The 26128-nt window shown below is 40.4% G+C and overlaps 1 protein-coding gene across 3 annotated transcripts in view; it reads right to left on the bottom strand.

Annotated features, from left to right (window-relative positions):
• LOC147081883 (kinesin-associated protein 3-like) overlaps positions 1–26128 on the bottom strand; it is a 166462-nt gene that overhangs the window by 85884 nt on the left and 54450 nt on the right. For all 3 annotated transcript variants that reach the window (XM_085980621.1, XM_085980623.1, XM_085980622.1), the window contains 3 exons: positions 22600–22698; positions 21874–22052; positions 12949–13111 (listed from right to left, as the gene is read on the bottom strand). In XM_085980621.1, coding sequence (XP_085836747.1) covers positions 12949–13111; positions 21874–22052; positions 22600–22698 — 441 coding nt within the window. The remainder of the gene's footprint in view (positions 1–12948; positions 13112–21873; positions 22053–22599; positions 22699–26128) is intronic.

The following is a 26128-nucleotide window of genomic DNA, read 5'->3' as shown; positions in this document are numbered from 1 at the left end:
CCCTCCCCAACAGCACTAGCAAACACTCCCCCTAGGACATCAGTCCCGGTCCCGCCCAGGTGCAAACCGTCCAGTTTGTACTGGTCCCACCTCCCCCAGAACTGTTCCAATGTCCCAGGAATTTGAATCCCTCCCCCTTGCACCATTCCTCTAGCCACATATTCATCTGAAATATCCTTCTATTTCTACTCTGACTAGCACGTGGCACTGGTAGCAATCCTGAGATTACTACCTTTGAGGCCCTATTTTTTAATTTACCTCCTAACTCCCTATATTCAGCTTTTAGGACCTCATCCCGTTTTTTACCTATATCGTTGGTACCTATATGCACCATGACAACTGGTTGTTCACCCTCCCCCTCCAGAATGCCCTGTAGCCGCCCCGAGACATCTCTGACCCTTGCACCAGGGAGGCAACATACCATCCTGGAGTCTCGTTTGCGGCCACAGAAATGCCTATCTATTCCCCTTACAATAGAATCACCAATCACTATGGCTCTCCCACTCTTTTTCCTCCCGTCCTGTGCAGCAGAACCACCCATGGTGCCAGGAAGTTGGCTGCTGCTGCCTTCCCCCGATAAGCCATCTCCCTCAACAATACCCAAAGTGCTATATCTGTTTGAGAGGGGGATGGCCACAGGGGACCCCTGCACTACCTGCCTGCGCCTACTACTCTGCCTGGTGGTCATCCATTCTCTTCCTGCCTGTGCAGCCTTTACCTGTGGTGTGACCAACTCCCTAAACGTGCTATCCACGATGTCCTCAGCATCGTGAATGCTCCAGTATGTATCCATTTGCAGCTCCAGCGCCGGAATGCGGTCTGTCAGTAGCTGCAGCTGGATACATTTCCCGCATGCATGGTCGTCAGGGACACAGGAAGTGTCCCTGATTTCCCACATAGCGCAGGAGGAGCATGCCATGGGGCCAAGCTGTCCTGCCATGACTTACCCTTTAATTAATTTAAATTAAATTAAATAAAATCAATACCACTAATTACACTACAATTAAATTATATACTCAAGGGCCCTTGGTTACTAGCACTCCCCGATGCACAACAGAGACCTTAGAAACTAGAACCACAAAAATTAAGACCTTCTAAATTTTATAAACTATTAATCTTAACTGTCAAACTATAGAGTAGTATAAATACTCACCTGGCCGTACTCACCCATGGATGGTGTTCAGTTTTGAGTGTTGTTGCAGTTGCACCTATCCAAGCAAGTGAAGAGTATTCCATCATACTCCTGCCTTTTAGGTGGTGGAGAGGCTTTGGGTAGTCAGGAAGTGAGCCACTTGCTGCGGAATACCCAGTCTCTGACCTACTCGAGAAGCTACAGCATTTATGTGGCTGGTACAGTTGAGTTTCTGGTCAATGGTGACCCCTCAAGATGTTAATGGTTGGGGACACAGCAATGGTAATGCCATTGGGTGTCAAGGAAAGGTGATTCGGCTCTTTCTTGTTGGACATGGCTGTTGCCTGGCACTTGTGTGGTGCAAATATTATCAGCCGAAGCCTGAATGTTGTCCAGGTCTTGCTGCACGCAGACATGGACTGCTTCATTATCTGAAGAATGGTGAATGCAGCTGAACACTGCAATCATCAACGAACAGCCCCGCTTCTGACCTTGTGATGAAGGGAAAGTCATTGATGAAGCAGCTAAAGATAGTTGGGCCTAGGACGCTGTCCTGAGGAAGTCCTGCAGCTATGTCCTGGGGCTGAGATAATTGGCTTGCAACAACCACAAGCATTCATATTTGTACTAGGTATGGCTCTAGCCACTGGAAAGTGCACTCTGACACTAATAGCACATTTATAACACAAAACCCCTTCTATAATACTGCATCAGGGAAATTGCGCTATAAAAATCATCGCACTTATATTGCAAGGTGACACAGCAGCTGTAACATAAATCAACTGCAAAATTGCTTGTAACTTCGTTTCTGCTCCCCAACTCTTCGCCAATGGCTCAAAAGGTTTATATAAACAAGTAAATGCAAAATCAGTTTGCTGACCAGTATGGGCAGGCTGGGCTCACACAGCTGCCTTCAAACTCAATACGTGAGTTGACGTTGAACAGTGGGGTATCCAGGAGGTAAAAATATCTTCAGTTTACTAAGCTGTTGTGAATGAGAGTTCGGTCAAATATATACTACAAAATGGTATCTTCAGAGCAACAGTTATACTGTCACATTCATGCAAAATGATTTTGGGTGTGCATGAGGCAGTATAACTCAGTAGCTAGATTCCAACCCAACTCCCAAGCACACTAAAGCCAAGCAGTGAAACATACCTGCCAGTAAACCATTTCACATGTTTTCAACTTTAGTGCGGGTGCAGTATAACTAGTTCAACATGAAGCAGGGTTTATAAAGTGCTTACACCATCCACTGGGCCCCTGAGCACTTCATAAACATAGCACTGAGTCTTATATATGTAATGAGAAGCCAGATACTCCCGCTCCACACCCCCCTAACTTTAAAAAAGGCACTGTAGAGCTGAGGTCTATTATGCAGAGTTCTCTTCTCACAGCAGAGTGCCAGTCACAGCATAACTCCAATCTTGCCAGTTGCACTTCGCACTCTGTAGTTACTAGTGTCAGACCAGTAGCGTAATGTAACTGGAGAAAGCAACAAGTGGAACAAGGTGATTGGGAGATGGAGCATATCACGTACTTCCTTGCTTTTTTGAAATGCATTTCAAAAAAGCTTATACTTCTATTTTTGTGTTTGTTCAAAAAAATAAAAAATAACTTTTGTGCTAAGATACAGAGTGGTAACTTTAAAATAAAATGTACAGTATTTCAAAAATTATACAGCACCGCATCTTTAAATAAATGCTTAATCAAGTAATTTACTAATGGTTCATGGGGTCCAATCCAACTCAGGTACACTAACTATACCGGGTAGTTGACATTGAAAAGATTGTATAAAATTGACTTGAATTGATTGAGTGAATCATTGTAAAAGAGATACTCCGGTTTACTGGGTTTCATGAGTGATGCACACTTCACATTTAACAACCTATTTGTAAACTATATCCTCTTTAAGAAGTCTGCACTACAGAGACAGAAACTCGGGCAATATTTGCACATGATCTATTAAAACCATGTGTGCCCAGTCCAACACCAGGGGGAAAAAAAAAGCATCTCCATTTAATTGAGAAAACAGGAGGAAGCATAAATTTTACTGCCATCAATAACTTCAAGCAATCCTGATACAACTTTACTGCACCCCCACCGGCTGTGGCAGATGGTTTTAGTTAGGGTTTTTGCCACATCTGACCCCTGCTATTACCTCACTTCATTTGAAGGAAAAATGTATGATTGTTTATAAGCTGAATAGTAAAAGATTGGCCCTAAAAATAACAAGCAATGGTCTATTAAAACTAAAGAAGAACTACAGTAGCAATAAGGGCCTCTTTTATAGTAATCTGCAAGATTAATTGTCCCCCTAAGTCTGGTGAGGTAGTTAAGTTGAATACATACATTTTGGCAGCACTTATGTAAACTAAGTAGACAGCCAAAGGGTATCACAAACAGAATTATAATGCACACAATATTAACTCTTAGGGGACAGTGATGGTGATCCAAAACAGGGCACGATCATAGCTTCACATTTTTAGATACAAGAACAGTTTTGAAAAAAAACTAACCCAGTTTATTCCTCCATCAACATCTTCCTAAGGCCTCCCTTCAGTTGGAAGGATAGGATGGCCTGTGTCTCAGAGTTTGATATGAGTATCATTAATGTCATTCCATAACAGGGTTCAGGAGATGTGCTCAGCTAGGCTCTTTCTCTCACTCCACTACTTACAAGAACTCCTATTCGAGAACCAGTGAATCTTACTTACAGATGGAATACAAATTTCAAGAAATTTGAAGCGCGGTTCAAAATCAAGGAACCTCAAAGCTACTTTCACTGTACAGTGCTACTGCCAAAGGCAGCTACAATTTCACAGTAAAGTCAATGATGGCCTCTTGTCTGAGGCCATCTAAAAAGGTGTTTCTTGCTTGTACCTCAAGAGACAGCAGGTCAGAGACAGGGGAATGGTTGGCAGTTTTTCTGGCTGCACGTGTGCTGAACTGAAACATACTAGCAATGTCACTTTAGAACCTTTGGCCTGTACAGACCTGCCCCAGGTGTTAGGGAAGGTTTGTCAGCAAGAAAACAAAGTTAGGAACCGGGTCTTTCAAATAACTGCATGTGCGCAATATAAATTGGTGGATTGCAGATCATTGGTACTTTCTCAAAGAAGGCATGACCGCAACATTGAAGTCACTACACCAGCCCAAAACTGAGGATTTTCTCAATAACATTCAGCATTCAAAAGAATGAGTTTCATATTTTTTCTAAAATGTAACCAGATAGAAAATACTGCTTTGTGGACAAGAAATTTGGTATCTATACATGATGCAGGCAAATCTTGTCAATGTGACACAATTTCCATCTACCAAGAATAAGCTGTGTAAAGAACAACCACGTTATACCCTGGCAACGTGAACTGGATGACACAAAACTTAGTGAACAGTGAGGATAGGGATAGGCTTCAAGAGGATATAGACAGGCTGGTGGAATGGGTGGACACACGGCAGATGAAATTTAACGCAGAAATGTGCAAAATGATACATTTTGGTAGGAAGAACGAGGAGAGGCAACATAAACGAAATGGTACAATCCTAAAGGGGGTGCATCAACAGAGAGACCTGGGGATATATGTGCACAAATTATTGAAGGTGGAAGGGCAAGTTGAGAAAGTGGTTAAAAAAACATACGGGATCCTGGGCTTCATAAACAGGCATAGAGTACAAAAGCAAGGAAGTTATGATGAACACTGGTTCAGCCACAACTGGAGTAGTGTGTCCAATTCTGGGCACCGCATTTTAGGAAGGATGTGAAGGCCTTAGAGAGGGTACAGAAAGGATTTACGAGAATGATTCCAGGGATGAGGGACTTCAGTTACGTGGATAGACTGAAAAGGCTGGGGTTGTTCTCCATAGAGCAGAGAAGATTGAGGAGATTTGATAGAGGTGTTCAAAATCATGAGCAGTTTGGACAGAGTAGATAGAGAGAAACTGTTCCCATTGGCGGAAGGGTCGAGAACCAGAGGACACAGATTTAAGGTGATTGGCAGAAGATCCAAAGGCGACATGAGGAAAAACTTTTACACTCAGCGAGTGGTTATGATCTGGAATGCACTGCCTGAAAGGGTGGTGAAGGCAGATTCAATCGTGCTTTCAAAAGGGAATTAGATAAGTACCTGAAAGAAAAAATATTGCAGGGCTACAGAGAAAGGGCAGGGGAGTGGGACTAGCTGAAGTGCTCTTGCAGAGAGCCGGCACGAGCTCGACCGGCCGAATGGCCTCCTTCTCTGCTGTAACCATTCTATGATTCTATGAAATTGATACTGGATTGTGCACATGCTCTAGGTCAAGAAATTGCAATTTTGTTTCCAACTAATTCTGAAGTTAAAAAGGCCCGATTTAAGTAATGAGAGTTAAGTACAGTAGATTTCCAAGATAAAATGCATAGCATTAAACAGGCTTGTGAAAACAATCGAGATAAAAAAGAAAAAAAACAAAGCAATGAGAAACACAGATGAAATGCAATAAGCAAGATTGGCTCCAAGGTTCTAACTTCTAGCAGAAAAACCATTAACTTAAGTAGCAGGTAATGCAATCTCTTTTTTGTTTGCGTTTTTTCGGTAAAAATAGGGCCTCCACTCGTAAGATACTTCAGCATTGTATTATGACAGGTTTCCATGTAAAAGTAACACTCAGAAATGGGGGGGGGGGGGGGGGGGGGGAGAGAAGTGGGCGGGAAAGGAATAACGAAAATTGTATCGTACTGCCTTATGTGAAGTTTGCTCACATTGCACAGACACGGAATATTTAATAAAGCACACAAACCTCATTTAAGTCAGGGCAGGTACTCAGCACCTACATTAAAGACTGTGCGCGTTTGAAGCTGGAGTGAGAATTTTGAGACAAACCCCAAAGGAGTAAAGAAAAAGCCAAGACAGTTTTACAGGAATACTACAAAACAGTTGACAAGCACATAATAATAAATAAGGAAAAGCAGGAACCAATTAGCTGTAAATCTATTAATTAAATGTGTGGAGATCAAAATAGATTAAAAGATTAACTAATCATGACAAGAAACAGATTGTTCAGTCATTATGTTGGTTGAATTTAGTATTCACTGCCATTTAGAGATAAATTTAGATACAACAAATTCAGAACCCATAAACTGAGTTGCAGTTGTGCAGATAGTTCCAGTTATACAGTACAGTATCTAGAAAATGCTACAAACAAGCAGCTGGGATGATACCGTCCAATTGCACCTGTCAAGTCAGGAAAAGTGAAGTTTGTGCCTCTGTACTTAAATGCTCTGATCTCTGGTGACATTTTTAAAGTCAAAGAGTTGATAGGCGAGTTATCTCCTTCCTCACAATTGGCAATTTTAGAAAGCAGCACAACAAAGCTCGTTAAACTTCACCTTTTTGAGGTGGTCTCATTGCAGTCACAAAACCTTGGGAACTCAGAAATCAGCAGAATGATGATACACATTTGTGTCAGGCGAAGCACAAAAGATCATGTAGATGTGCCGCCAAATGTAACTGGGCGTAATAGAAATCGAAATGGAAGATGCTGGAAATCCACTGCAAGTCAGATCAGCATTCGAGAGAGGGAAAAATGCTTTTTCTTTCAGCTGCTGACCAACTTGCTGTGAATTTTTAACATTTTCTATTCCTAATTCAAATTTTCAGTAATCACAATGTTTCCTTTTTATCTCTGGCTCAATATAGCACAGTTTTTTAATCTGAAATTTAAAAGTTAACAGAATGTTATGATGTTAAAAATGCAGTAATTGAGATGTGTAGTGCAGTGCCATCCAATCATAAAAGAATGATTGGAGTTAAGACGAATGAGATGTGATTTGTCTGATTTTTTTCCTCCTGTGTGTTTACAAAGGCATTAGGTCATAGAAAACAGGGCGGCACAGCTAGGTCCAACACTGTTCTTTCACTCTGTGACCTGGGTTCAGGTCCACTGAAATAAATGGGATCTTTCAGACTGTTAAAGCGCATAAGAGAAATAAGTCCAAGCATCCAGACAACAACTTCCGTTTATATAGCACCTTTAACATAGAAAAATATCCCGCGGTGCTTCTCAGAGGAGGAAAAGTCTGGGGAATGTAAGCCTGGGGAAGGCTGAAGAGGTAGGACAGAGCAAGGCTTTGGATGGATTTGTAGATGAGTATGAAGATCTTAAATTCAACATTCTAGGGAACAGGGAGCAAGGAAGGGGCTAATAGGTGAGAGTGGCTTAGTGCGAGACAGATTGGGGTGGCAGTGTTTTGACTGATTTTGCATTTATGGAACATGGAGGTTGGGAGGCTGACAAGGGGGACTTTGGAAAAATCATGCTTGAAGTGACAATGATATGGAATGAGTTTCCACAGGAGTGGGTGTAAGGAAGGGACAGAAGTGGACAACTTTGTGAAGCCGAAGAGTAAAGAAATCTTCGTGATGGAGAGGAATTACAGTTTAAGGTACAGCTCAGTCAAACAAAATGGCAAAGTTGCACAAGGCCCTGTTCAGTTTGAGCAACCAGAAAGGGGAACAGAGTTGCTGGCAAGGGTGCAAGAGTTTTTACTGGGTGCTGAAAATAATGGGTTCCGTCTTCCTGATATTCAACTGGGGGAAATTCTGCCTCATTCACAACTTAATGTTAAATAGGCAGCCATGGGGTCAAGAGGAGTGATAGACATTCAAGAGAAAGATAGGAGGCTCAAATGAAGGGTCCCACCAGAATGTTAACCTAATATTGAGCATCAGAACTTATTTTTTTCCAGATGATGACTGGTCTGCTATTATTTAAGTACAGATGGAGATAGAGCAGGAGAAACTACCGTCAAATCCAGTCAGATGTGTTTTATGATTACATACTTAAGGCTTCCAAGAGTATTGTTGCTGCAGATTTATTCTAATGCCTTCCAATGATTTCTTAAAAGTATCAACATTCCAATTCAATAATCTTTCTAAATCACAGAGGCACCACTAGCACAGGGGGTGGCACCATAGTTTAAACATCACTCACAAAATAAAATTATAGCCATTTAGAGCCACCAGTAATGGCTGTGATCATGCCAATTAGAGGGTTTGGTTACGGACTGGAAGGAAAATTCCTCTTCCCTGAAATGAGCTAAAGAGGGGTTAGTGGCTCTTGTATTACGAACAGATTAACTGTAATAAATGAGTCATTGTTTTCTAACTCGAGGCCCAATTAGTCATCTTCACAAGGTTACTTTTTACAACCAACTGTCAAGTCAGCAAACTGGAAGACTCGACGAAAATATAGCTTGAACCTGTATTGAGCTAAAACTATTTGCCACAGCTACCACTTAGCTACCCATATGTCTGGAAATGTTCACAGTGCCATCACCGAGAAGGTTATAATTTTAGCTTTATTTTGTACGCCAAAACCTATACTGGTATTAATAGCTGGGCTCGTGGTTATGATGCACTCAACAGCCTACCAATTAACTTATTACGCAAGTAGCGACAGATAGTCTTGAGCAATTGAGGGAACAGCCACAGGAATGATGTGGTCCAAAAATATTGCCCACTAGAGGTCACTGTTGAATCTTTTTCAGAATCTTGGGGTCGATATTTTTGTGCCCAACACCCTGCTTTTCAACATGAACGCGGGGTGCAAATCAGGGGGAAAAAAGTTGAGTTTCTGCCACAGGCCCACCTATTGTGATTTTTGACCAAATAAATATATAAAAATGAGGGTCCTATTATATGATTAGGTCCTGGACTCCATTTTTGTGTAAGGCACCACTGCCACCACCACTTCTTCCTAAACCCACCCACAAATCATGAGCGGTACAAGGTGGGAAACAACCAGTTCCAGTGGTATTTAAAGGGGCATGCGTCTGTTACAAAGTTAACTCGCTGTAAAGGTTTGGAAGACATCTTGCTTATATTTTTCAGTCATGTTTGGGTGCAGAATCACTTTCTTATTTGCTTGTTGTTGCTCGACAACATTCATGAAGATTAAGGGGGCACTGGCAACATTCTCACTGAAAATGAGAATCCTTCTGACCATTCAATTCCATGGAGCTAGAACAGCAGCAACGGGTGGAAAGAGCACATAGAGCTGCAGCTGCAGGGAGAAAACAGAGGAGAGAGCTCACATCCTTCCCCTCCCAACAGGGTGTATAGGCCCAGAGTTAAGTATTTGGACTCAGAGGAGTAGCACATAAGGAGGCTGCACTTCTCCAGGAAGGCTGTCACTGACCTTTGTCACCTCCTGCAACCCACTGCAGGTGGCACTGCAATGCTTGTTTCTGCCAAAGTTGCTACGGCCCTCGACTTCTTTGTGTCCAGCTCCTTCCAGGCTGCAAGCCGTTATCAGCAACATCAATAAAAAGAGAATTTTTAAATGTGAGGTGCGGCCAGAGAGAATATAGTCAATTTGTAGATGATCAAAAAACAGGATTTTCCTAGGATCCCGAGGTAAATGAGAGAGGAAATTGCAGAGGTCCGAGAAATTATATTTCAGTGTTCTATTGAGTGTGGCTATGTGCTGGAGGACTGGAGAGTGGCCAATGTAGAACACATTTTTACAAAGCTAGACAGAGCAAACCAGGGTAATTCCAGGTCAGCTAGCTTAACATCTGTGGTAGGGAAAATGATAAAGTCCTTAGTTAAGGATGAAATTACCAGGTATATAGATAGAGAAAATAGTTAGAAGTTATCAGCACGGATTTCAAAAGGAATGACCATGCTTGACAAACCTCTTTAAAGGAGGGAACAAACATGGTCAATAGAAGAAATGCCATGCATGTGGAGTACATAGACTTTAGGAAAACCTTTGACAAGGTACCACACATATAATTACTAGAGAAGATTGGAACTAGGGGCAGAATAACAGACTGGATTAAAAACTGGTTCAAAGGGAGAAAACAGAGAGTAGGAGTTAAGGGCAGTTTTTCCAGAGTGGTTGGAAGTGTGTAGTAATTCTGGAGCCACTTCTGTTCAGTGTACATCAATGATTTGGATATAGGCCTCAAAGAAGTGACATCAAAATGATACCAAAATAGGTGGCATTAGCAATCAGAGGAGCAGTACATAAGCAGACGAAAGGAAACTGCAATGGGATATTGATAATATAGGGGTATGGACTAAAATGTGGCAGGTACAATTCAATGTCAGTAAAGGTGAGGTGATACACTTTGGCAAAAAAAAACACAGCAATAATTATATATTGCATGGAAGTTAGCTCAGTCTGTGGAAGAGGAGAGGAATTTGTGGGTATAGATTCATTGGACATTAAAAGGCAGTACCTCAGGTTGATAAAGTTGCAAAAAAAAAGCTAATGGAATTCTAGGTTTTATCACAAGAGGTATAGAATATAAAATTCAAGAGTTAATGATGAACCTATATAAAATCTATCCAAGACCTCAGTTAGAATACTGTGTGCCGTACCGGGCTTCACACTAGAGGAAGGATATTGAGGTATTAAAGTGCAAATTCACTAGCATGCTGCCAGGTTTGAGAAAATACAAATATTACGACAGACCTGAAAAATTGGGTCTTTTTTTGTTACAAGAATGTAGGTTACAGGGCGATATGACAAAATTGTTTAAAATTGTGAAAGAATGGGAGAGAATAGGTAGAAACAGACTATTTACAGCAGTTGAGGGGTTGAGGACGAGATGCCATCGATGCAAGATTAAATGCAAGAGATTCAGAAAGAGAGGAGAAATATCCTTGCACAGAAAGTTCTGAAGGTGTGGAATTCACTTCCAGGGTTCATGGTTGAGACAGGAACTTTCAAGATTAGATTGGAAAGTGGATGAAAGAAAAGGAGTTGAAAGTGAACAGGGCAGGTAAGCATGGTAAGAACTATTTATCATCATGGAAGATAAACAGCGACGTGGATTGGTTGGGCCAAATGGCCTGTACATAGCTTCTATGTATTAGTCTGTAGTTCATACTTGGATTTAGTAAGTCACTGATATCATAGAATGGTTACAGCATGGAAGGCGGCCATTCAGCCCATCAAGCCCATGCCAGCTCTCTGCAAGAACATTTCAGTTAGTCCCACACCCCTGCCCTTTCCCCATAGCCCTGCAAATTGTTTTCCTTCAGGTACTTATCCAACTCCCTTTTGAAAGCACGATTGAATCTGCCTCCACCACCCTTTCAGGCAGTGCATTCCAGATCATAACCACTCACTGCGTAAAAACGTTTTTCTTCATGTCGCCTTTGGTTCTTTTGCCAATCACCTTAAATCTGTCCCCTCTGGTTCTCGAACCTTCTGCCAATGGAAACAGTTTCTCTCTATCTACTCTGTCCAGACCCCCTCATGATTTTGAACACCTCTATCAAATCTCCCCCAACCTTCTCTGCTCCAAGGAGAACAACCCCAGCTTCTCCAGTCTATCCACATAACTGAAGTCCCTCATCCCTGGACTCATTCTCGTAAATCTTTTCTGCACCCTCTCTAAGGCCTTCACATCCTTCCTAAAGTGCGGTGCCCAGAATAGGACACAACACTCCAGTTGGGGCCGAAGCAGTGTTTTATACAGGTTCATCATAATTTCCACACTTTTGTACTCGATACCTCTATTTGTGAAGCCCAGGATCCTGTAAGCTTTTCTAACTGCTTTCTCAACCTGCCCTGCCACCTTCAACAATTTGTATACATATACCCCCAGGTCTCTCTGTTCATGTACCCCCTTTAGAATTGTACCCTTTAGTTTATATTTCCACTCTTCATTCTTTCTACCAGAATGTATCACTTCGCACTTTTCTGCATTAAATTTCATTTGCCACGTGTCCGCCCATTCCACCATATCCCCTTGAAGTCTCACTATCCTCCTCACTGTTCACTATACTTCTAAGTTTTGTGTCATCTGCAAATTTTGAAATTGTGCCCTGTACATCCACATCCACGTCATTGATATATATGAAGAAAAGCAGTAGTCCTAGAACCACTACTCTCCGTTTCCTGTCACTTAACCAATTTTGCATCCATGTTGGCTTGTGTTCCTTGGAGTAGAAGATTGAGGGGTGATCTGATCGAGGTGCTTGCAAGGATTTGATAGGGTAGATACGGTGAGATGATATCCTCTGGTGTGGGAATCAAGAACAATGGGTCATAATCTTAAAATTAGAGCTAGGCCGTTCAGGAGTGAAATCAGGAAGCACTTTTCCACACAAAGGGTAGTAGAAATCTGGAGCTCTCTCTCCTCCAAAGATTGTGGATGCTGGGACAATTGGAGCTTTCAAGACCGAGATAGATTTCTATTAGGCAAGGGTATCAAGGGATATTGAGCAAAAGTGAGAAAAAGGAGTTGCAGATTAGTCATGATCTAATGGAAGAGCTCGAGAAACTGAATGGCCTACTCCTGTTCCTAATGTTTCTATATCATGTTGGCTAATCAAGTTCCCCATGGACAACTGGAAACAGCAGAATAAGGCTATAGAGTTCGTGCAGATTGCAGACTTCCTCAAGTAAAAGCATCACTGACAACACAAACGTCACCATGAGGGCTCTTGCAGACTGGCCCTCCGCCTTCATGAAACGCAGATTTGAATTTCATTAATGTGCAACTGGTGTGTGATCACCAGCAGTGCATCGTGCAGGTCTGTGCCTGCTTTCCTCACAGCTGCGATGACACTTTCACCGTACGCCAATCCTCCATCCCACCAGTCTATGCCTCTGCACAGCAAGAGGTTGGCTGATTGGGGACAACGGCTATCCCTGCACGTTTGGATCATGACTCGTCTCAGAAACCCATGCTCCTGGTATTTATTATTACATTACATCAGTGGGGTTATTTGCTTTGGCATTCACATGTTCAGCATCCTATATAGCAGAGGAAATTTTGAAAGAAGAAACTATCGTCTGTTGCTTGTGAGTAAAAAAATTACCTATCAGGGCAGTCAATTTTGGGAGCAGCCCCACTTGGACCATCTTATTCCGAAGCCCAGTATCGAAGGACAGGTTCAGCAGCAAGCGCAGAGTAATATTCAGGAGATCCTCATGTTCACAGGGCACCAACTTGGACAGCTTCTCAATGATGTTCAACTCTACCTGCAGTTTAACAGAACAAAATGCTGAATATTGGTCTCTTAGCATGTAAAGTTCTTTCCTCTTCAAAGTTCCAGGACTTTGTCAACACTGAGGGTACTGTACTTCATTTTCCCCATTAACAGTACGAAAGCTCAATGTTTCAAAAGCAGTTTCTGCTTGTAAAATCACAAAGGTGATTTGTTTGGTTGGATTTCACAAATATAAATAGCAATGGGCAACGAGAAGAGACAGAAAGAAATAGTACACAAATTATATGCATTTAACTCGTGTTGTTAAGGCCACTGCAGTTGAGAGACTGGCGAGATGGGGAAGTCAAGAAATTATTAATTTCACAAAATTTTCTAACTAGCCTTTCTCGGCACAGTTCCACCAATATATCTTTCACCAATACCATTTCGCCAACTGAAAATGATTTTCAAAAAGCACTTGTTTTACTGAAAAAGAAACAAATGCTTTTTTTCAGGTTCGAAGGATGTCCCCACTCCCTTGGTCATATTAAAAGGTTAGAATTTGGTCACGAAAAGTTTAGTATTTACTGAATAAAAGCATATCTTCTATCTCTTTTAACAATGAATTGCAGTGTTCTAAATATTTGATGCCACAGAACTTCCAACAAAATTATTCTCTGCAAATTTAGATGGTTGATAAACTAGAGTGAAGAAAACACATGTAACCTTTTACCATTTCTTAATTTACTACATTTTTGGATTTATTTTACTGCAGAAGTGCAGCTCCAGCCTTCAAAGGGGTTTTAAAAAGAAATGCCACATCATCTGTTTCAACACCACACAAGTAGCTGATGATGATGATTCAGACACCTGAACAGCAAATGTTCTGAAGAGAGGGTGAAGGTGGCATAAAAATATATAATTTCACAGCAGGAGTTTAATCAAGTCTTTATATGGGAAACATCAAACACTTTGTGATTGCAAAACACGCCTATGTGGTATTTGTAAAACAAATCCAAGGATTTGGTAACATTAAAGGACAGCTAAAGTACACTGATTTGTTTTGCAGAGAGCAAAACTCTAGAAATAGCACAAATAATTAAAAAGCATCCCACAGTACCTAGGCCTGCTAATTTTCACATATTCAGCAGAAATCTTACATGAAAGATTGTGATCCTCCATCCTCCCACTTCAGAATTACAGTGTCCTGAGAGCAAGAAATAGCCAGAGAGGCTCGGCTATTCAGCATTCATGGCAACAGTGAAAGCTCTCTGTTAAAACAAGTTTTAAGAGTGCTTTTACTATCAATATGAATGCTGGGTTAACTGTACCTCCATCACTATATCTACTTCCATAGCTATCTCTTGGCTGGTCTCCTCCAGCTAGAGGAGGAAAAAAAGCAACAGAAAAAAACTTGCAAATCCCACAGCCAGGCAGCGCTATGAAGAGAGACAATGAGAGAGAGAAAACATAAGAAATATAATAAAACCCACTTGTCAATCTGCTGGTGCTCATGCGACAGTTGCTCATTTAACCATGTTTATGCTTTTACTGCGAGTAAACACCACAGGTTTAAATCCTTTGGCTAACAATTTCCTATCTAAGATTTGTGCAATGCTAACAACTGCAAGTATCAACTTGTTACAATCCTCAGGTTAATAAATACTGCACTGAATTCCATAAACTCTACTGCACTTTGTTTTTATATTTATTTAAAAGTTTTTGAAAATATGAGTGGAACACTTTTTTGTTGTAGAACATCTTAAATGGTAGCGTCTCTGGAAAACCTGCTATCGGACACAAAGAAACCCAAGTCTAAACATTATTATAATGACTAGCAGGGAATCATAGACTGGTTACAGCACAGAAGGAGGCCATTCGGCCCGTCGAGCCCGTGCCAGTTCTCTGCAAGAGCACTTCAGCTAGTCCCACTCCCCTGCCCTTTCCCCGTAGCCCTGCAATTTTTTCCCCTTCAGGTACTTATCCAATTCCCTTTTGAAAGCCACAATTGAATCTGCCTTCACCACCCTGTCAGGCAGTGCATTCCAGATCCTAACCACTCGCTGCATAAAAAAGTTTTCCCTCATGTTGCCTTTGGTTCTTCTGCCAATCACCTTAAATCTGTGTCCTCTGGTTCTCGACCCTTCTGCCAATGGGAACAGTTTTTCTCTATCTACTCTGTCTAGATCTCTCATGATTTTGAGCACCTCTATCAAATTTCCTCTCAACCTTCTCTGCTTTAAGGAGAACAACTCCAGCTTCGACAGTCTATCCACGTAACTGAAGTCCCTCATCCCTGAAATCATTCTTGTAAATCTTTGCTGCACCCTCTCTAAGGTCTTCACATCCTTCCTAAAGTGTGGTGCCCAGAATTGGACATAATACTCCAGTTGATGCCGAACCACTGTTTTATAAAGGTTCATCATAATTTCCATGCTTTTGTACTCTATACCTCTATTTATGAAGCCCAGGATCCCGTATGCTTTTTTTAAACTGCTTTCTCAACCTGCCCTGCCACCTTCAACGATTTGTGCACATATACCCACCCCCAAGTCTCTCTGTTCATGCACCCCCTTTAGAATTGTACCCTTTAGTTTATATTTCCTCTCTTCATTCTTCCTACCAAAATATATCACTTTACACTTTTCTGCATTAAATTTCATCTGTCACGTATCCACCCATTCTACCAGCCTGTCTATGTCTTCTTGAAGTCTATCACTATCCTCCTCACTGTTCACTATATTTTCACGTTGATTAATTAGCATGAAACAGATAGCATAATGTATTTGCCAGATTTGGTATACAGCAACTTTCTGCCAACATCTAATAAATCTTACCTACTTTTTAAAAATATAATTAACAAGCTCAACTACACTGACAATACCTGTATTTCCTTTCACCATATTTAATACGAATGAAACATTTGAATCATCACTCTTAAAAACATCACAATGCAAGATTTTCCTTTTAACTGCTCAATTGAGATTGTGATTTATACTACAGTGGAAGGTAAAGAGACACAAAACTAGCAAGTCCATTAAGTATTAGACAGGTTTGTCCTTGAAGTACAGTACTACCATCCATCCAGTTACAATTCCAACAGAATGAAAGAACAGTTTGGTCATTCCACTTTGATGTGCACCATGGGTGTAGAATCTTTTATAGCTGAAAAGCTTTGACCTGTAGCAAGAAACTGCTGCCAGACGCAGTTTACAGTAGCTAGAACAAAATTCACACCAGATGTAATTTTTAATTTGCTGCATTATTATACACTATGTAGACGTCTACTCACAACCAGAAAGGAAACCAGCACTAGACAGCTGACCTTGGTCAGCTCTAACTGCAGCATCAGTGGATATATTTCAACTTAGACTGAATTCTGTTTTACAATCTGCCATGAAACGTTTCATGGAATTTTGCATAAACTTTAAAACGCTTTCATTCCATTAACATCACCCATTGTTAAAGCAGGCTAAAATCAGATATGTAACCTATTTCTAGAAACTATACTGTGCTGAGCCACGAGAGCCATTCTGAACATCAATTCTCAAATAACTATCAGTGACAAGTATTGTACCCCCGAGCCTTCCATGCCTTGGATAACTCCAGGAGGGTAAGCCGATTCCTCCTCCCAGAATCAGCTCAGCATTGCTTTACAACAATATGCAATTCCTTTCTGCACAGAAGTCCTCAGGTCCATTTAGTCCTCCCTTTCTGCAATTTAGGGAGGCAATTATGTGGCAAATTGCAGGAAGAAATGCAAGGAAAGACTGTAATTCTGTTTATATGTTTAAAATGCAGGAGCTATACTTATGTTGAACACCACAGAACTGTAATTATCTAACACCGATAAAACACTTACTTTAAATCACATTTCTGTATTTTTGAAATACAAAGTTTCATCCATTGGAATTCAGCAATGAAGTTCATAAATACTGTGTTATACAAAATGTGAAATGGAGGGACATGTAATATTAAGGAAACAACTGGTGTACGAATATTGTTCATCATTGGAGAACAGTGAATTTTCTTAGTCATACTGATACCTATTCGTGAACACAACCATTGCTGAATTTTTTGTAGATACAGAATAGTTTGTTGATGCATTAAAGGGAAACTGAGAAGGCAAGGAATAATTAATATACATACAGACCAGCGAGAGTTAAAAATAAAGCAAGTCACTCATTATCCACCAACAAGCTACAGTCTTCATACAGTACATTCGTGGTACTCAGCTCTCTTCATTGAACACTTTATATATGATCTAATTAAAAGAATTTTGGTGAGTTGCCCACTTTCAACGAATTCATACCACGTGTACACAGGTGGGATGAAAAAGAAATTGAGAACTTGTGAGGATGCCGCACATATGGGGGTCCATGTACAGATCATCTGGGTCTTAACCTGAAACATCTGCATGTCCAAATCGCTTTTCCTGTAACTCATTTTCAGCACTAAACAGTGCTTAATGTCTTTATAGGTTTTTCTTGATGCAAAAGCATTAGGCTAATGACAAAACACATTGAAGAAAAGCTGGCTTTAATTACAATATGGTTAAGATTTAGCACATCATTACAAAACATTTAAGGTCTTCAGACAGTCACACGTAACCCATGCTAGTTTCACATTTTTAATACCTCCAGGAAAAAAAGTTAGAAAGCATGCAATTATATGTAATGTACTTTTAATGATTAAGGTTATTAATGTTTAATAGGTAAACTGCATTTAAAGCCCTTTGGTTACTATGCAACATATGAGAAGATATAATCAAAACTCCCCATTTATTTCACAGTTCTCAATGGTATGAAATTAGCTCGATATAAAATTAAACTAAAATCTCTCATCCCGCACTTGTGCCCAGTATAAGCTCCATTTGGCAAGCGCAAGTGGGACCATTACTAATTCTAATTCTAAAGTGATTAATTAGCTTTCAGTAAAAACACAGCAAGCTACAAATGGGCTATTTTCTTTTTGTTTAAAAAAAAGTACAAAATCAACCAAAGAAAGCTTTCCTTGATGCTACGAAATAGAAAAAAAATTTAAACTTTTTGCCGGAGATTAACAATTTACCCAGTTATTAAAGTCAAGCTTTCAGGCAGACAAACGTCTTATTAATATCCCCAGTAATTATTCATTTTTACCAAATGTCCAGAGTAAATGAGTAAAATAAAACTATGGCTCCTTTTCTGGGACACAATGAAATACACAATTCTACAGTTGTAAACACATTAAAAAGTGCGCCATTATTCAACACTAAACAAACCTGCATTCGGAAAAGTGGCAAGATTTGAAACAACTGTTCATGTTTCAGCTTTGATGAATGCCTCTGTTACTCACATAGGATTACTTCCAGGTGTGACTTTTCAAAGACTTCCAAAGCTGATTAAAAAGTATGAAAAGCCTGGAAAATTTTGGAGTTACATTAACATGGTATTTTCCTCCCGCCCCCAAAAATATAAAAGTTCCGATACACATTTATTTAACATTTAAAAAAAGTGACAGAATACAGAGAAAAACAGTCTCTGTACTTTAGATAGAAAAAGGCCTAGTGGACTTATAGATGTAACTGTTCCCTGGCACTAAAAAAGCATGTAGAACTAGAACAATGTTGTTAGAACAGTTCAGGTTGTGTTAGCTCGAAGGCTCAGTGGGTAATCCACTGTCTAGTGTGGTACTGAGGCATTGTGATATACAGGCCAGGAACGTCCTAGACTTGATCCCCAAGTTGTGCTAAGTAACTGATTCAAGCCAGAGTGGGTAAAAGAGCTGCAATTGGTTTCAGCATCTCAATGGGTAGCGATGACAAAATCAGCAATGATTACCATCCCCAATGTCTGCAGGTGCAGGTGGCAGACAGGATTCGACTCGGTTCACAATCGAATAGCACACCTCACATCCAACACTTGCTGTCTAAGATCACGTAAAGGATGCAATGAGATACTGAAGGATTGCCAGCAGCCATAGAACTATATTAGCAATTAGGTAAAAAAAAACTATTCCAGGATGAAACCATTGTTACAACAACTTGTATTTATATAGCACCTTTAACGTAGTAAAACATCCCAAGGCGCTTCACAAGAGCGATATCAAATACAATTTGACACTGAGCCACATAAGGAGATATTAGGGCAGATGCTTGGTCAAAGAGGTAGGTTTTAAGGAGTGCTTTAGAAGAGGAGAGTGGTAGAGAGGCAGAGAAGTTTAGGCAGGAAATTCCAGAGCTTAGGGCCTAGGCAACTGAAGGCACGGCCGCCAATGGTGGAGCGATTCAAATTGGGGATGTGCAAGAGGTCAGAACTGGAGGAGTGCAAATATCTCGAAGGATGTGATGTGCTTGAGTAGGTCTTTAAATATAGAACTGACTACATAATTTTTTTTACACAAATCACATTCATACTTAATGAGTACATACAGCAGGTGATGGACTATTAGATGGTTTAGATAAGAGTAATTACATAGTCTAGAATCGAATAATTACTGAATAGGTAAATGTTCGCTTAATCTAGCCAGCCAATGAATTACCAACATTTGCAAAGATGAATGAGGCAACAAATGAATTTACCTTCATCAGTCTCTATATAACAAAATAAAATGTATTAAAATGAATAGAGAAGGCTAGCTTCTTAATTTAAAAAAAAACTATGCTCCATCAGAATATAGAACAGCAGTTACACAACCTGTCAGCTACACTAAGCTACAGAACTAACTCCTGAAATAGAAAAAAGTGCAAGGGAAAAATATTTAAGGCAAAAGCTTCAACTAAAATTCAAAAATAAAACTGGATTGAATTTTAGTTTTGCATTGGTTGTGCATACTCTGGTCAAATGCAAAAACATTTTCTTCTCTTTCTTTTCCTTTTTTTGTTTATTAAACGTATTTCCCTTTATGTTGCTTACCAATCTTTCTTCATATTCTTCTACTTTGCATGGTCTCAAATTGATTTTGACTTGTGAGCACTCAAAAAAATCTGATAAAGCCTGCTATTTGTAAATATTTATTTGGTTTTAAAATTTGTAAATTCTTTTGTATAATCCTGTTCGCTGACAGTATTATTTTGTACAGTAATTCAAATATTCATCTGAATTACAATCTAAATGATACTACTTTGAGGGGGGTGCAACAGCAGAGTGACCTGGGGCTACATATTCACAAATCTTTGAAGGTGGCAGGGCAAGTTTATAAGGCAGTTAGGAAAGCATATGGGATATTTGTCTTTATAAATAGGATCATTATATACAAAAACAAGAAATCATGCCTTTATAAAACACTGGTTATGCCTCAGCTGGAATACGGTGTACTATTCTGGACATCATACTTTAGGAAGGCATTGGAGAGGGTACAGAGGAGGTTTACCAGGATGATACCAGGGATGAGGAACTTCAGTTATGTGGAGAGATTGGAGAAACTAGGATTGTTCTCCTTAGAGCAGAGAAAGTTAAGGGGAGGTTTAATAGAGGTATTCAAAATAAGGAGGCGTTTTGATGGAGGAGATAAGAAATTGTTTCCTCTGACAAGTGGGTCAGTAATCAGAGGTCATAGATTTAAAATAATTGGCAAAAGAACTAGAGGGGAAATTAGGAGCATTTTTTTTCACAGAGCATTGTTAAGATCTGGAACGCACTACCTGAAAGGGTGGTGGAAGCAGATTTCATATGAGGAAAAGTAGGGGTGTAGAATTAAATTAGATAGCTCTTTCAATGAGCAGGCACAGGCATGATGGGCTGAATGGCCTCCATCTATGCTGCTGCAAGATTCTATGATTAAAAGAAAAACAAAATTCTTTGATCTTTTGTTCCTCCTTCACCGTACCATCCACCTTACACCTATCTCCTTAGAAGTGCTGACAGCCAGCTCAGAAGAGGTACTTCTAAGTCCAAGCAAAGTTCATTTATTCAAAATATTGTTTAATTCTCATTGCCCAGCTGAAAACTTAAAATTAATTATGCTTACTAAGTGCGCTGGTAAAGTTCACACCAGAGTGTAGCCCACGCCAGGTTTGTTTCTTTATGGATTTGGCAGAGTAAATAGCATTTCAGAAATTTAATTCAGTTTGGCCTAAAAGGCAAGAAATATTGGCTGAACGCCTCAACAGGCCAATTTTTTCCCCAAAAGTTGGTCTTTTTTGGACAACAGTTAGCCCCATCTTGACCTGGTCACCGGAAGATTAGTGAATTTCAGTGACTACGCTTTAGTATCAGGTGTAGCTGGACATAGTCAGTACCAACCGAGACTTTGTTTCTATTTATTCTCAGCTATGGGTGTTGCTGCTAAGGCCGACATTTATTTCCCATTACTAGCTACCCAAGTTCAGCCGTGGCTCAGTTGGTAGCACTCTTGTCTGAGTCAGGAAGTTGTGGGTTCAAATCCCACTCCAGAGACTTGAGCACAAAAATCTAGGCTGACACTGCAGTACTAAGGCATTAAACCAAGGCCCCGTCTACTCTCAGGTGGACATAAAAGATCCCATAACACTATTTCGAAGAGGAGTAGGGGAGTTACCCCCGGTGTCCTGGCAATATTTATCCCTCAATCGACATCACTAAAAAATGCTGCCACGTTTCCTACATTACAACAGCGACTACACTTCAAAAGTACTTCATTGGCTGTTAAGCAATTTGGGACAGCACTTTTTCTTTTTTTACCCTGATAACGGGGGGTCACTTTTTATCCCTTTGTTGATTTGCATATTCTCAACTTCATTTTGACATTTGAAAATACTAATTTCAATGTGATAAACTATTTTGTGATGGCTGCAGTTTTTCTTAATAATCCGGTCAGTGTAAATAAACGTGCCAGGAGCTCCAGTCTACCTACCATATCATTTTTGTTCTCCACAAATACACTGAGTTTCTTTAGGAAGGACATCACTAGGATCAGCAACTCAAAGTTTTCTCGATCGAGTGATTTCACAAGCATGTGGACAATGTTCTTGTTCCTCATTTTCAGTTCAGTCCTCGTGTCTTCAGCCAGATTCAACAGAAGATAGAAAGCAACTAATAAAGAACATACAAGAAGTTTGAAAAACAAACAAGGATTCTGCGCTGCCATTAAACAATTCTGGACTATAATTAATAGTGGTATAAAGCATGACAATTGCACTCAAGCACTTGTGATAAAAAGAGGAAAATATATGAAACTAAACCAAATACAGTAACATGGAGTATGACTGAAGTCTCACTCAAACAAAATTACACATTAGGTATCATTTATTTTAAAATAATAGTAACACTGTTCAATGGAACTGAAAAATTGTTTCAATCATTCATATCAGAATTGTTCAGAAGTTTCATGCAAATACAAACAAAGATTGATTTTCACTATACATCAACTTCTGGAGCTACATCAGAACATAGAGGAGATTTCTATTTCTAACAAAACCATAAATGTCCGTACAGAAGAAAAGTTCGATTTCACTAAAAAAAACTAATGCAGGAAATCTTCTCCAACATCTAGAAGTGAGCATGACTGAGTATCAGAAATTCCTTAATCCCACTGCTATGTCTTGTAGCAACTTACTCTTTTTAAACCAGCACCACCTACCTCTCAACAGTTGCTCCTGCTTGATAACTAAACCTTGATATTTCTTGTACGTTTTCTCATAATCTTTCTTCAGTATTTGGTTATCAGCATCATCTTCAAGTGAAGGCTAAAGTTAAGGAATCATCAACATTTCCATTAAATTAATTTCGGTGTGATTAAATATACCATAAATATAAATGTACCATCTTTATGATATATTATTTAATCAGTAAAAAAAATAGGAAAATTGCAGTCTTCATTTAAATAAGGTACTGTATTAGGAAGAATTTTCAATATAAAACACCCCTTTATCTTAAAAAGAAAGTAAGCTGAATCACATCTAATTTTGCACTGTACTTTTAAACACACTGGGCTTGATTTTCATTGGGCCTTTGAGGCGGGATTGGAGGCGTGTGGGGGATTAAAATCGCGAAATCGGGGGGCACGAACCCATCCTGCCTCCATGCCAGTTTCAAAGGAGGCGGATACCCGACCTGTGCTGGGACCCTCCTCCCCGAGGCGGGAAGGGGATTAGTGCCAATTAACTGCCTGTTAACAGGTAGTTAACCGGCAGTTTTTAACCTAATCCCTATTTTTATCCCTGAAGTGTGGGATTCCCGATGGCTCCAAACCACGTCAAGTTAGCGAGGCGGACAGTCGGGCTGAAGGGTTCGAGATGTCCGGTGTTCAGGTGAGTGATGTGTGCAGAGGTAAGTGTGTTTGGTGTGTGTAAAGTGTTTAAATAAGTTTTACTTACCTTTACAGCTTCCTTCCTTCAGGTCTCGGGAGTCCCTCATCTCACCGGCACAGAAAGCAGAATGGCCGCGAGCTGTCAAAAGTTGCAGCATTCAGCTTTCTGTTCTGGAGAGATCTCTAAATCAGCTTGAGAGGAAGGAAGTAACTTGGAGTACAGATTGTCAGTGTTCGACAGCTTCAAAGAGCTGTCAAACGCTGATATTTCATCTGTCAAAAGCTCTTGACAGATGAAATGTCAATCTGTGACATCACCTGTTGCCGGGTGGCCCTTAATTGGCCTGCTGAGCCCACTGGGCAGGCTCAACAAGGTCAATCTAGTGAAAATCGCATGGGTTAGCCACAACTCTATGGAGGCGGGACTACAACCCCAAAAGTTGTAGTCCCGCCTCCAGTATCAAAATCCAGCCCACTATGTTCAGTTACTTTTGCAGTGGGCAGACAGGGAGGATCATAACCACCATTGAGGTAACCAGGCAGCTAGCTGGGGTTAACTTCTTTTCTGTTCAGAATTGCAGGGAGGACTGAAAACTAGGAGATAGTCTACCACCCATGGTCCATTTGGAATATTTGTTTAAGGTGCAAATATTTTATGTTTTATTCTTCCTCCTTTACATGATCATAAAGTTTTTTTTTCTCTTCCTCCTAACTTCCAACAGTGAACTTGCAATTCTTTCTGAAGCAGTCACTGTTCAGGGTGTTTTTCCCCACTATTAAGTACTCATTTACCAGCACCTTAATAATTGACCATTCATTATGGTTCAGGTCTGGCCTATTGACCAAATCTGTCCTTAACGTCAAAGGCTAAAATCAAAGACATCAAACATCAATCCCCCCCTCAGTGATAATGGGGGAGGGTTTAAACTAATTTAGCGGGGGGAGGAACACCAGGATGACGCATTAGAGAGGAAATACAAGGTGCACGGAGGACTGGGAGAGACAAACGGCGTTAGAATAAGGAGTAGTTCAGAAATAGGAGAGATCAGACGAAGGAACTGCGAAGAGACAATGATGGGTTTAGAGCGCATGTGCATAAATCCCCGGGATGCGATTAATAAGGTTGGTGAACTGCAGGCACAAGGAGCCACGTGGGATGATATAGTGGCAATAACCGAGACCTGGTTCAAACAAGGGGAGGAATTGGCACTTAATATTCCTGTATTCAGGAAAGATAGGAAGGGAAAAAAGGAGTCAGGGTAGCAGTATTGATCAAAGATACTGTTAGAGCACCAGAAAGGGATGATGTACTTGAGGGTTCAAAGACAGAATCTATTTGGTTAGAACTGAGGAGCTATTACACCACTGGGTGTATACGATAGGCCACCAAATCGTGGGAAGGAGATAGAGGAGCAAATCTGCAGGCAAATTACAGAGAGATGCAAGAACTTTAGAGTAGGGATAATAGGGGACTTCAATTGTCCTAATATAGACTAGGAAAATAACAGTGTAAAGAGCAAAGAGACAGAGGAATTCCTAAAAGGTGTACAAGAGAACTTTCTTGATCAGTATGTTTCCATCCCAATGAGAAAGGAAACAGTGCTGGATTTAGTTCTGGGAAATAAAGTGGGGCAAGTGGAGCATGTTTCAATGAGAGCATATTTTGGAAACAATCATCACAATATTAGGTTTAGAGTAGTTATAGAAAAGGACAAGAAATATGAAAATATGACTGATGTCCTAGGGGAGGTGTTTGCTAGTGCTCTGGGGGAGGGTTTAAACTAAAATGGCAGGGGGTTGGGAACCTGAGCAAGGGGACAGAGGAAAGGGAAACAAGGATAAAAGCAAAAGATAGCAAGGAGAAAAACAAAAGTGGCAGTCAGAGAAATCAACGCTTTAAATCAAACATGGCCACAGTAAATAATAATTCTAATAGGTCTAAGAGCTTTAAAAAAACAAACCTGAAGACTTTGTGTCTTAATGCGAGGAGCATTCGTATAAGGTGGATGAATTAGCTGCGCAAATAGCGGTAAACGATTATGATTTGATTGGGATTACGGAAACATGGCTCCAGGGTGGCCAAGGCTGGGAACTCAACATCCAGGGGTATTCAATATTCAGGATAGGCAAAAAGGAAAGGGAGGTGGGGCAGCATTACTGGTTAAAGAGGGATTAACACAATTGTAAGGATATTAGCTCTGATGATGTGGAATCTGTATGGGTAGACCTGAGAAATACCAAGGGGCAGAAAACGTTAGTGGGAGTGGTATATAGACCGCCAAACAGTAATGCGGACGTTGGGGATGGCATTAAATGGGAAATTAGAGAAGCGTGCAATAAGGGCACAGCCGTCATCATGGGTGACTTTAATCTACATATAGATTGGGCTAACCAAGTTAGTAACAATACTGTGGAGTAGGAATTCCTGGAGTGTTTACGGGATGGTTTCCTGGACCAATATGTCGAGGAACCAACCAAAGATCAGGCCATCTTACACTGGGTATTATGTAATGAGAAAGGATTAATTAACAATCTTGTTGAACGAGGCCCCTTGGGTCGGAGCGATCATAATATGATCGAATTCTTCATTAAGATGGAGAATGAAGTTGTTGACTCAGAGACTAGGGTCCTGAATTTAAATAAAGGAAACTACGATGGTCTGAGGCGCGAGTTGGGTAGGATTGATTGGGGAATGTCATTCAAAGGGTTGATGGTGGATAGGCAATGGCAAACATTCAAAGACCGCATGGATGAACTACAGAATTTGTTTATCCCAGTTTGGCATAAAAATAAAACAAAAAAGGTGACTCAACCGCGGCTAACAAGGGAAATTAGGGATAGCATAAGATCCAAGGAGAGG

The sequence above is a fragment of the Somniosus microcephalus genome, unplaced genomic scaffold (genome assembly GCF_052327205.1).
Source record: "Somniosus microcephalus isolate GS21.2 unplaced genomic scaffold, FLI_Smic_1.0 scaffold318, whole genome shotgun sequence".
Taxonomy (NCBI): Eukaryota; Metazoa; Chordata; class Chondrichthyes; order Squaliformes; family Somniosidae; genus Somniosus; species Somniosus microcephalus.
This window is presented reverse-complemented; position numbering and strand designations above follow the sequence as displayed.